We start from the raw sequence: 10,836 nt of genomic DNA on the forward strand, positions 1-10,836 counted from the left end.
ACAGCTCTCTTAAATCTCCTCGATTCTTTTCTTATATTTGTCTTATATGTCTTATATTTTCTGCTGTACATGAAATCATTCTCCTTTTGCATGAAACTTTAACTGTCACAGAGACGACTTCGCAGGGTGGTCCTATGGTTGCAAAACAAGCCCAAGTCAACACCCCTCCACCACCGTGCTTGACAGCAGGTGTTCATATGTTGTGTTTGTGTGGTGCTGTTCATGACCACATATCTTGACGTTGGTTTCATCTGTCCAAAGAGAAGTGTTCCAGAAGATTTGTTTGGTTGCAGCTTTGCAAACCTAACCTGAGAGAGAAGAGACTTTCTCCCAGCAGCCCTTCCAGGCAAGCCATCAGTTTCAGTCTTTTTCTGAGTGTACTGTCATGAAACTTACCATTTAACACACTAACTGAGGCCTGTAGAATCTGAGATGTAGCTCCCATTTTTTTACGTTTCTCTGAGCATTGTACAATCTGACCTCGAGGTGACATCCACTCCTCTTGTGAATAATCTTTCTCACTGTAAAATGATTTGCTTCAAATTTTTTGTAAATGACCTTATGACCCTTGGCAAACTGATGAGCACCAGTTGTTTTTCATGGTTTTATGGTTCTTATTTCTGATCATTTGATTACTTTTCTTGTATATTGGATATGTGTATTTTATAACTTGTTTTTAACTGTGTGTATTGGACCAGGGGTTGCATACATGGTTTTCTTTTTTTATGAGTTCCATGTTTTGTGCCTGGTCCCTGACAAATAAGAAATAATACCAACAAAAAAGAAAACAAAATTTGTGATAGTAGCCTTTGGCAGGAAAGCTACTGTTGACCTTGAGAATTCGTCACTCCTACCCTCTCTGTGAGACCGGACTGTTTGACTACCAGCTGGTCCTGGTCCATCTGGCTGGGAGACAGTCGCCCCCTTAGATCCCTCCTCTCCTCCAGTGCACTGAACTCTGAACTCTCGCCTGAGACAAGGAAACAGATCAGACATATAGAAGAGTCAGAGTCAGTCAGAGGGATTATCAGAAGAAAGGGTTGTAATTCACCTTTCAGATATCCAGTAATGTTAAGTTAATCTACAAACTAGCCATTTAAAGTTTTTTTCAGTACCTGCTGGATCCTCGGCTAGATTGTGGGTGATGATCTGACGGATGCGAGAGGAGACAGGTACAGGTGTGGCCCTGGATTCTTGTCCCTCCTCTTGAAGTGTCAGACTTCTCTCTCCTGAGCTGCCATCAGACTGAAGGAGGGACTCCTCCAGTTTCTACAATTACATCAACACACAACACTTTACCCTAGAGATTACACTATGGGAGTACTACTTCAGTCTTACACTTTACTCTAATTATCTTTATTTTAATATATTCAGCTTTCATTTGATTTACAAAGGTTTTGTTACTGCTTATTCACTTATTAATTCATTCATTTTTACTTATTTTCTTTTATTTAGATTTTTAATTATTGTGCTCTGTGCTGTGTTATATATATTATTTTTTATATTTATTTATTTATTACAAAAAGCATATTGCACTGCCTTTAGACTTTTACCGTGGCTCCTTTACTTATCTTGACAACTGATAATGAGTTATATATTATGAGTGGGGCTGCCACAAACGATTATTTTTATAGTCGACTAGTCACCGATTATTTTTGCAATTAGTCGACTAATCAGATCATGCATCCATTGGACGTAAAACGTACAGCTTATTGCACCAGCATGCATCTGCTCTTATATAACTATCATTAGCTTACAGCCCTAAGTGTTTAAGTGTTTAAGGTATGTGCTAACTCAGCGGTCCCCAACCTTTTTTGCGCCACGGACCGGTTTATGCCCGACAATATTTTCATGGACCGGCCTTTAAGGTGTCGCGGATAAATTCAACAAACTAAAACTAGTACCGGTACCGAAAAAAGAAGGTTTATTCATAACACACGTGAAAAGACCCAGGAAAACTGAGTAAACGATAAAAACGATAACAAAATAACGCTGAAAACCGATAAAAACCCTGAAAACTATACATTTCACACATGAGCCTCTACTTTCGCGGCCCGGCACCAAACGACTCACGGACCGGTACCGGTCCGAGGCCCGGGGGTTGGGGACCGCTGTGCTAACTAAAAGTAAAAACAAGATGATAGTTTATTAAATGTTAATGACATTTGCAGATTGTTTCGGTGAAGTTTAATAAACTCCTTGCTATCTAAAATATAACAGGACACCGGAGTATATTCTCGAGCATCTCACATTTCTGATAATCAGTTGTCTGCTTGATGTTTATTCAGCTGTGTAAAAACTATAACTTTAATCTCAGTCAAACCAATTTACTCAGGAACAAATAAAATACAGACAGCGGTGGGTTTGAAAACGATTTGCTGGGAGTCCGGTGTTCTCACCGGTTCTAGTGAGCCTTGCCCCCGGCTAGCTATCGAGCTGGTGGGTAACAGACATCTCCGAAAACGTCGGAGCGCTTTTGCAAATATGTGGTGTCTTGATAAACTGAGCAGGTATTTGAGGTTTACACAGCTCCATTCTCGCCTGAAAATATGTTAAACTTTATTTTGTGACCCAAAAAGAATGATAAGAGTAATATTAAAACTAACTAGCTGCCGCCATTGTTGACAACTGTTCTGGGCCGCGCTATGAATTCTGGGACACAGCTTCTTCTTCGGGGTTTAACGGCAGCTGGCATCCTTGTACATGCAGTGCTGCCATCTTCTGTTTCAGTCCGTTATTACACTCTTAAATCCTACTACTCATTCCTGCATCTTTTGGGATCTTACAAAGCTTCAAATGACGTGTCGACTATTAAATTAGTCGTCGACGATTTTAATAGTCGACGCAATCGTGACTAGTCGACTAATCGTGGCAGCCCTAATTATGAGTTATTAATTTTTATTCCAGTTGTTAAACCTATTTTATTATAGGTCACCTTTAATTTTTTAGCTGGCATAACACAGGAAATTTTTTTGTCTTAAAAGCAAGAACACCACAAATTCAGAGTATCCCAGTACAGCATAAGTCTTAAGAGTCACGACAAAATGTATTTGTATTTACTTGTTTATGTGTCTGTAACATTATATATAAATGTTATTATATTGTTGTGATGGCTGACATAATTTTAAGCTACCTTACACATTTTGGGTCATGGATAAGAATAAAAGATATTTCATATGGTGATACCAAGCCACTACTAGCTGCAGTGTAAAGTACTATTTCCCACTGATATCAGCCTGTCTGACCGATATGTAGTGTTATTTATAACAGTATTTGGGTACCAATTATATTATTAGTAATACTCAGTGGTAATGTAATAGGTTTATTTTATTTTCGTTATATCTTAAAAAAAATAATTAATTAACGGGAGAACTTGTATCAGTTTTAAACCACTTTGCTTTTTATACTAGACTTATATTTTCCTAAAACTGAAACTTCAAAGTACACATAGATGTAAACTAGAATAAAATCAACCTGTTCTTGACTCTAAATGAGTTTTAAATGACAGCTAAGCAAGTAAGTCCATGCCATCTTATTATACAGTGTGTCTTTACCTAAGCTTCGTGGTCCTTTGAGAAATTAAAATTAAAAGAAGCATTAAATGAATAACGTTCAAATGACTCGCCAACAATACAAACTGTTAAATAAATATATCTTTATTAATGATGATTTTCCTTTGCTTTTGACAAACATCTTGTAGAGGGCGGTAAACCCATGCAGGAAAAACTCTGAAAATAATATTTAAAATGACTCCAATAATATAAACTTTTCCTTATCTTTATCAAGAGTTACCAACCTGAATCACTGCCTCCAGTCTGGGTGAGTGTGCATCTTCCTCCTGTAGAGAAGTCATCGCGGCCCAGCTTCAGCTATAAAAGGTTTGCTAGTCTACTGAACGTTTGGGCTCGGTGGTTAGTTAGCTTTACTCTGGTACACTTTTCGTCCGACAGTTATTAAAAGTTGAGTGGAAAAAAAGCGCAAAAACCAAGCATGTCCTTAAATAATAAAATGAAAACACCAGATGTCTTAGTTTGCGACTGCGTGAGGAGAAACTTCAAAAGCTGAAACAAAAATCACGGACAGGAAACTTTTAAGCTAAGAAGACTGAAGACATGTAGCTCAATCCCAGGCCAGTTGTTATGGTGACCACGCGCTTCCGGGACCGTTGTCATAGAAGCAGAACGCTTGCTTGTCCGTTTTCATGGCAGCGCAGAGACCAGGAGCCAGGCAACAGGATTCCAAGGGGTTAATGATCAAAGCACTGAAGGTGAACAGAAACACAATATATGTATGTGTGTCTATGTATATAAACATTTTACTTACTTTCAAGTTTACTTGTTTACTTTAAAGTCACTAAAGTCACTGGATAGGTGGAAGAAACCAACTCTGATATCTGAAGGGTCTTTGGGGGGCGGGTAACAGATATAGGATAAAGGTAAAGGCACCTTACTTAATACAAATTCATGCATTTCCCTCTTATTGTGGACACTTAATAAACAGAAATACATTTAAAACTTGGAAAATTAAACCCCACTCGTTTCATTTTTTTGGTGCGGTACACTGTTTTTATACATAGGATAAATCCTGTTACATTTCAATTAAATTAGAGCCTGAGCTTTCAAATGATCCTTTATACAATGGTCTAAAATATTTTTATGCTATAAAATCTTTAACCAATTTTCAGAAACATAATAAGCAGATTTTAAATGACTACAGACAAAAACTCTAAAAATAGAAGCCCACAAGCTAGTTCTGCAAACATTTAATGATTCATGTGCACCATACAGTAACACAAAGAAATTCAGGTCTCAAACACATGATACAAAGTATAAATAAACACCTGCTGAGCAGTAGAGCACAGCCCTAAAAAACATCCAAGAATACCTGAGGGTCATGTAATGTGCTATTCTCAGGCACAATGACATCCAGGGATAAGCATTCCTTTTGCAGCGTAGGCATTTGTATGAGAGGAACACATCTCTATTAACTCTTTGGCCTTGAGGAGGACTTTATGTTGACTCAAGCTCAGGCCACGGGTTTGGGTCTAAGAAGATGGTGCAGACTCCACTGTAGAACCAAAGTCTTGGCAGGGAGGACTCCACTTCCCAGATGTTGGACGCTCGGTTGTAAACCTCCACTTCGACCCCATAGTCCCCCTCCATACCTTTCCAATGGCCTCCGGTAACAAAGAGCTTCCCATCAAGTGATACAAGGCCGCCATTCTCGTGGAGCATGTGTAGAAGCTGGACCTGAAGAGAGCAAAAACCAAAGGTATTACTTAAACGTCTGGTAGGATGAATTCGTGCAAAGGGACTATTTAATGTATTTAGCTTGCTGTCTGCAGTGATAACTAAACCCACCTTCTGCCATATATTTGCCTCTGGATCATAAGCATAGACTTTTTTAGTGTTGTCAGCAACCAGATATATAGTTCCATCCACGCAGACAGAACGAGGAGAGGACAAATACTTTGGGATAAAGGGTGAACATACGCTGATCCAGCTATCTATGAAGAAAAATATAACAAATATGTTAATTATTAGATTAAAGCACAAACAAATATCCAAAGAAAATGGCACTTTATGGCACTTTATGGGAACATTATGGCACTTCATTCAGTTTTAATAAAATAAATGCTATAAAGTAAACAATGTTACACCAAAAGAAAAAAATGTGACAAGAGACACAAAGAAAAGATAAAAACTGAGAAACAAAAGCTCAACAAAAAAGACCATAAAGGTTTTTTTCCCCAGTAAATTATTAGAAAAGAGATTGAATATCCTGGGTACCAGTGCTTGTTTCTCTTCCTTTACGTAACAGAGATTTTACGTTTGAAACTATGATACGTCTCATAATACTGATGCTCACAGAAAAATGATGCTGAACAGAAAAGATTTTTGACTTTTTATACTGTGACGTTTGTGGGAGTAAAATGTATTTTGCTCCCATGTTTAACAGAAAAATGCTTGCAATGTTATGAGGGATCATTATTGTTGGAAGAAATTAGGCAAATTTAAAATAGCTAAACTTTTACCCATCCATATATACCTCAAGAGATTCTAATTTGGATAATATGTATCTGACACTGAAGAAATTACTGCTACAAAAAAGTAAAATAACATATTATTTAAAGTGGCATCAACTAAAATGAAGATGCAAAAACATCCACCAATAGGACTGCATGCATTATAGAAGTACTGTGAACAGTGCTCAGGATGGTACTCAGGGCATCCTTACCTATGACAGGGTTGTAGCACTGCATGGTCAGTGCATTGTATTTCACTGCACATGACCCAATTACATAGAGCTTCCCCTGACAAGCTGTGGCGGTGAAGTTCGTCACATACTTTAAGGCGGGGCAAGTCATAGCCCAGGTGTCGTTATAAGGGTCGTAGTGCTCAACTTCAACTCGGTCTGACGTTGTGCCTAAGAGGAAAAATTAACGATCGATAGTCACATTTAACATTCAAGTGACAAAATGACTTATTTAGTATCCCAGCCAGATATTTCTATGAGCCACTGTGGTGTTTTTAAGTAAAACTGGTGTAGCTCACATAATAGAATGTTTTGGTAAATATATTTACATTTTTTAGTGCTGCAGGCTTTGATTTTATTGTAATTTTCCACTCTTAATCACTACATAGAACCTTGGCTAACAGACCAAGATTTAGTCAGACACTTAACACTGAAAGTTACAATGGAAATATATGGAATATGTCACATTTCCAAAGAACCGATTTGTTTTAATTTGCAGAAGTATTACGGTAAAGCCTTTTTGCTTAAACATGATAGAAAGACTTTTTGAATACCTGTCACAGATAAAGGAAATGGTATGAAAAAGACAAACATAGCCATTTATTAAAGCCTTCCTGTCATAAATGACCCAACTTGGTCATTATAAAATAATTTGGTTGCTGGAGGGTTGTAGAGAGTTTCAGCAACTGCAAAAAGTTGGCCATACCAACAATATTCCACAACAATGGAGAAATACTAAAACATTCTTAAAGAAAACCTCAGAGAAGCTGAAGCAAGCAGCTAGAGTGGTGATTATCATCTGTGATTTTTGCTGCAGGTTTAAGGCACCACATGCAAAACCGATATTTATTTTCTTACCTCCGATGACATAAATCTCCCCGTTGAGCGTTGCTGATGTGTGGTTAGTCCGAGGTCGGAGCATAGGTGCCACAGTAACCCATCTCCCCTCTCTTGTGATGTACTTCCAGGTCTCTGTGGTCGACCAGGTATTGGTATTCGAACCTCGCGAGCCCCCTGTGAGGCAAAAAGGATCAGTTTGTCAAAAGTCTGTGATTGTTTTAGATTCCTCACAAAAGTAACTGGAGAGCTGCACTCTTGACTTTCTATCATTTGTCATTTAACCTACGAGTTTTTTCAACAGTGTTCTAAAAAATGAAAGAAACACATTGGAAACACATCAGCTCTCAATGGGGAAAAAACATCATGTTGGATATCTATACTGATATGGAATGGGTATCGTGTTAGAAATGAAAGGATGGCACATTGTTTCATGGAAATGAAAATGATCAACCAAGGACTCAAAGACAGACTAAAAATCTGACTAAAAACATGATGTGGCAGGCTGGTCCATTTTGCTGCAAAATAGTACTCAGGTAGATTGTGTGAGATTGTGTCCTGGGGGATCTCCCCAGACCTGGACCAGGAAATCACTGAGCTCCAGGACGGTTTGAGGTGCAACCTGTCTATTCTGATTAAAAGTGTGGAGTATACTTGACTCACCTGACACATACACATCATTGTTCAAAGAGACCATAGAGTAACCCCACTTGTTGGGATTCGGGAAATTAGGGAGCTCATGCCACCGTTCTGCAGAGAGAATGACTTGAAGTTGAGAATATTTCACGGACCAATTGATGAATTATTCACAAATACAGTGTGCAAATGACAAATGGATTGGAGTGAAATTAAGTAAAGCTATAATATTGCCAAACAAGGTCGGATAGGTTCTTGCTTGCTGAGCTGAAACAGTAAATACAAAAAGCTTTTTGGCAGGTCGTTAACTCCTGGCCAGCTTTTGCCCCTCCACATAAAAAGGAAGCTTAAAATGGCTTTACAAAAACTTTTTCCATGTGCAAAACATAACATAAATGCCTTCTTCCAGGCTGAGCAATAAAAATGCTCAGTTCAGGAATTGAGAAGATGATCCAATTTTGTCACATCCAGACCACATTTCTGAAGGGCCATTTTTCTGTCAACACTGTATTTAACGACCTACAGAATGTGCCAAACTGGTTTGAGGAATCCCACAGACATTTTCCAACAAATTTGAAAATTAAAATGGAATCTGAACTTAAACAAACTTGAAATTTTAAATGGGGGAGAAAGAGTTTTTGTTGTTGTTGTTGTTTTTTTTTTTACTGGTCTTTGTGTTGTAGAAGGCACAGTTTCTGGGCTGTAGTCTTTCCAGTCTTGGGTCTCTGTCCTCCTCTTCATCAGAGTCGTCCTCATCATCCATTGAATGACCTCCCATGACAAAGAGAACTTCTTCTAGGTTTGGTTGTGGGCTCTGGGAGTTGAATCGGTCCACATGTTCAGGTGCTAAATCCATTTTCTAGAAAGTAACATTATTTTTGTAATATAACTCGTAGCAGAACAAGAGGAGAAAAAGTGTAGAAACTCACTAACCTCTCTGTAAATCTTTTCCACAGCCTCTGTACAGCTGGGAGAGGCCTGCAGCAGACTGTCCTTCAGCAGGGTGTCAGCCAGGTAGTCCAGGCTGAGCAGAGAGAGACGGGACAAGCTAAGGAGCTCAGGGAGATGGCAGAGTCGAGACTCCCTGTGGTGCCTAACCCATTTCAGGATAGCCTCCACACGAGCGCACTCTGACCGGATTTGTAGTCTTTCATCAGACAGGCATGAGATCAGCCAATCTTTTCCCAGCAACAGAAACTCATCACCCTGTTGTACAGCCTCAAAGTTCTCCAGGAGGAAGGCCCATGCTTTGGCAACCACCTCAGGACAGCCATGAATGTCCCCAAACTCCAGGATTCCCAGGCAGTTTGTTTCATCAATCTGATGCTGGAGGTATCGGCTGCACACGGCTCGCACTGTCTGGAATTGGAGCTTGCTGGAGGTACAGATCAAACCCTCCACATTTTTCTGGTTGATAGTCAGTTTGCCTGTGTAGGCAAAGTCAAGCAAGCAGCTAAGGATCTCAGGATCCACATCATGAAGCTCCACACGTGCTGCAATGCTCTCTACAAAATCCCCTGAGAACATGCAGTGAAAGTACATGCTACAGAGCGCCAGTACGCCACGGTGACAGGGGAAATCTCGCCCTCCCGCGCTCAGAGTCACATCCACAAGTTTGGGGTGAGAACAGAGTGAACGCAAGCCCTCGAGCATGCTCTGAGGATGGGAGGACAGGCAGAAGTCCAGGTCATCCACATTACGCACCATTATCAACTTCAAAATGTAGCTCAGATCTTCTTTCAGCTGGTGCAATAAACAACTGAGATTAGCAATTACCTAAAAGTGTAGAGAAAGCAAATAAATGCAAGAAAAAAATGATATTAATTATCAGCAAGAACCTCACCATGAAGTTCAAAATCCAAAAACTATCGAAATTTAGCACCATGAACCGGATTATGTGGTAAACATATATATGAAGTAGCAGCATCATATGGAGAAATGACAGCTTCTAAACACTGAATAGGAGTTGGATGACATCTCTTACATGATAGTTGTATAGTAAATAGAAAACATTTGTTGTTATTTGACAATAACAGTCAAATCAGAGTTTTAATGTGCTGACCACAGAGTACCTTTGGCCTATGATATTATAGTTAGGTCAAAATATGTCTTGAAATCAACAACAAATAACATTTCCTGTCATCTAATAAAAACTAAGTACAGAATTAACAACATGCTCACCACATAAGCTGGAACAGAAAAAAACTTTTCATCCTCCTAGTAAAAATGGGGATTGCAGCGGCTGTTTAGATCAATATGGAGCGGGTAGCATGGCAAAAAGCTTTTGCTAAGTCACTGGAGGGGGACTGCCTTCTGTCGTCTTAGTTATTTTTAGGGCTGACAGTGACGCTGTGCTGAAGTCAGATTCCAAACAACATGTATGGGACCTGCAGCTGCTGTTAAAGGCGCATATTTTGGATTTTCTTAACAGGCCTGGGAGCGGCAAAAGAGGACCAACAATTGGAAATGTGACAGCTGACAACTAACTGAGTAACAATAATGCTGCCACAACTGTTCCTTGTTCAGGAGTTCAAGTGTGTGCTGTACGGTCATCTAGCACATTTTTATTTTCAAGCGGGCAGTTAATCCTGTTTTATCAAAGCCAGTGATGGTCCTCATTTACACAGAAAGTGTCCTATGAAGTCTGTGCCCTGACACATTGGGTTACAGCGTTAACAAGACAGGTCACTCTCAAATGATCATTTTTAAATGTGAAGAGACTTGTTTTACCAGAAATTTTGAAACATATTTGTGCCTAAACGTAACCAGGCTACAAAACCAGAAGTAAAAAAAAAACAATTAAAACGCAAAACATGAATGAAATCAATGAAAAAGGGTCTCATTCCTCTCAAATGTGTCCGTTATTGGTGTGGCAGATTCAGTCTCACCTGGGATAACTTGTGCTTAACCGGTAAAAACAGTGGCATCTGAGAAAATGGCATGACTTTAAGCCCCGCAAATCTGTCTGCGAGCATAGACCCACCCACCTGGTGGTCAAACCTTGTGTTTACACGTAACCCAATCGGAAGAAACAAATATTGTTTGTTTAAGGATGAACTGAGGTGCATCACCAAGGCTCAAAACATGGTAAGTAAGAACTTTTCAAAG

At 39.3% G+C, this 10,836-nt stretch overlaps 2 protein-coding genes across 4 annotated transcripts in view; both read right to left on the reverse strand.

Moving 5' to 3' along the window:
* crocc2 (ciliary rootlet coiled-coil, rootletin family member 2) overlaps positions 1–4,945 on the reverse strand; it is a 43,996-nt gene extending 39,051 nt beyond the window's left edge. For both annotated transcript variants that reach the window (XM_013909374.1, XM_013909373.1), the window contains exons 1-4: positions 4,885–4,945; positions 3,797–4,261; positions 1,116–1,269; positions 855–970 (exon numbers count right to left, since the gene is read on the reverse strand). In XM_013909374.1, coding sequence (XP_013764828.1) covers positions 855–970; positions 1,116–1,269; positions 3,797–3,853 — 327 coding nt within the window. In that variant the 5' untranslated portion in view covers positions 3,854–4,261; positions 4,885–4,945. The remainder of the gene's footprint in view (positions 1–854; positions 971–1,115; positions 1,270–3,796; positions 4,262–4,884) is intronic.
* klhl30 (kelch-like family member 30) lies at positions 4,750–10,024 on the reverse strand. 2 transcript variants are annotated; one of them, XM_005727185.1, is made up of 8 exons: positions 9,910–10,024; positions 8,662–9,504; positions 8,395–8,542; positions 7,756–7,842; positions 7,114–7,269; positions 6,238–6,426; positions 5,361–5,506; positions 4,750–5,249 (listed from the first exon to the last, which is right to left on the reverse strand). In XM_005727185.1, the coding sequence occupies exons 2-8, from the start codon at positions 9,433–9,435 to the stop codon at positions 5,010–5,012; spliced, it is 1,740 nt and encodes a 579-aa protein (XP_005727242.1). In that variant the 5' UTR covers positions 9,436–9,504; positions 9,910–10,024; the 3' UTR covers positions 4,750–5,009. The 2 variants fall into 2 exon arrangements, with proteins under 2 accessions (XP_005727242.1, XP_013764829.1); XM_013909375.1 differs by having other exon boundaries at positions 8,395–8,587.
* Between the last annotated feature and the right edge of the window lie 812 nt (positions 10,025–10,836).

This window comes from Pundamilia nyererei, unplaced genomic scaffold, assembly GCF_000239375.1.
Source record: "Pundamilia nyererei isolate P.nyererei 1_Seehausen unplaced genomic scaffold, PunNye1.0 scaffold00023, whole genome shotgun sequence".
NCBI classification, from domain to species: domain Eukaryota; kingdom Metazoa; phylum Chordata; class Actinopteri; order Cichliformes; family Cichlidae; genus Pundamilia; species Pundamilia nyererei.

Coding starts and splice junctions, on each gene's coding strand:
- klhl30 (XM_013909375.1), bottom strand. CDS start 9,435: ATGGTGCGTAATGTGGATGACCTGGACTTCTGCCTGTCCTCCCATCCT. Junction 7,843..8,394: donor CTTCTACAACACAAAGACCA/GTAAAAAAAAAA, acceptor TTCTCTCTGCAG/AACGGTGGCATGAGCTCCCT. Junction 5,507..6,237: donor GTGCTACAACCCTGTCATAG/GTAAGGATGCCC, acceptor TTTTCTTCATAG/ATAGCTGGATCAGCGTATGT.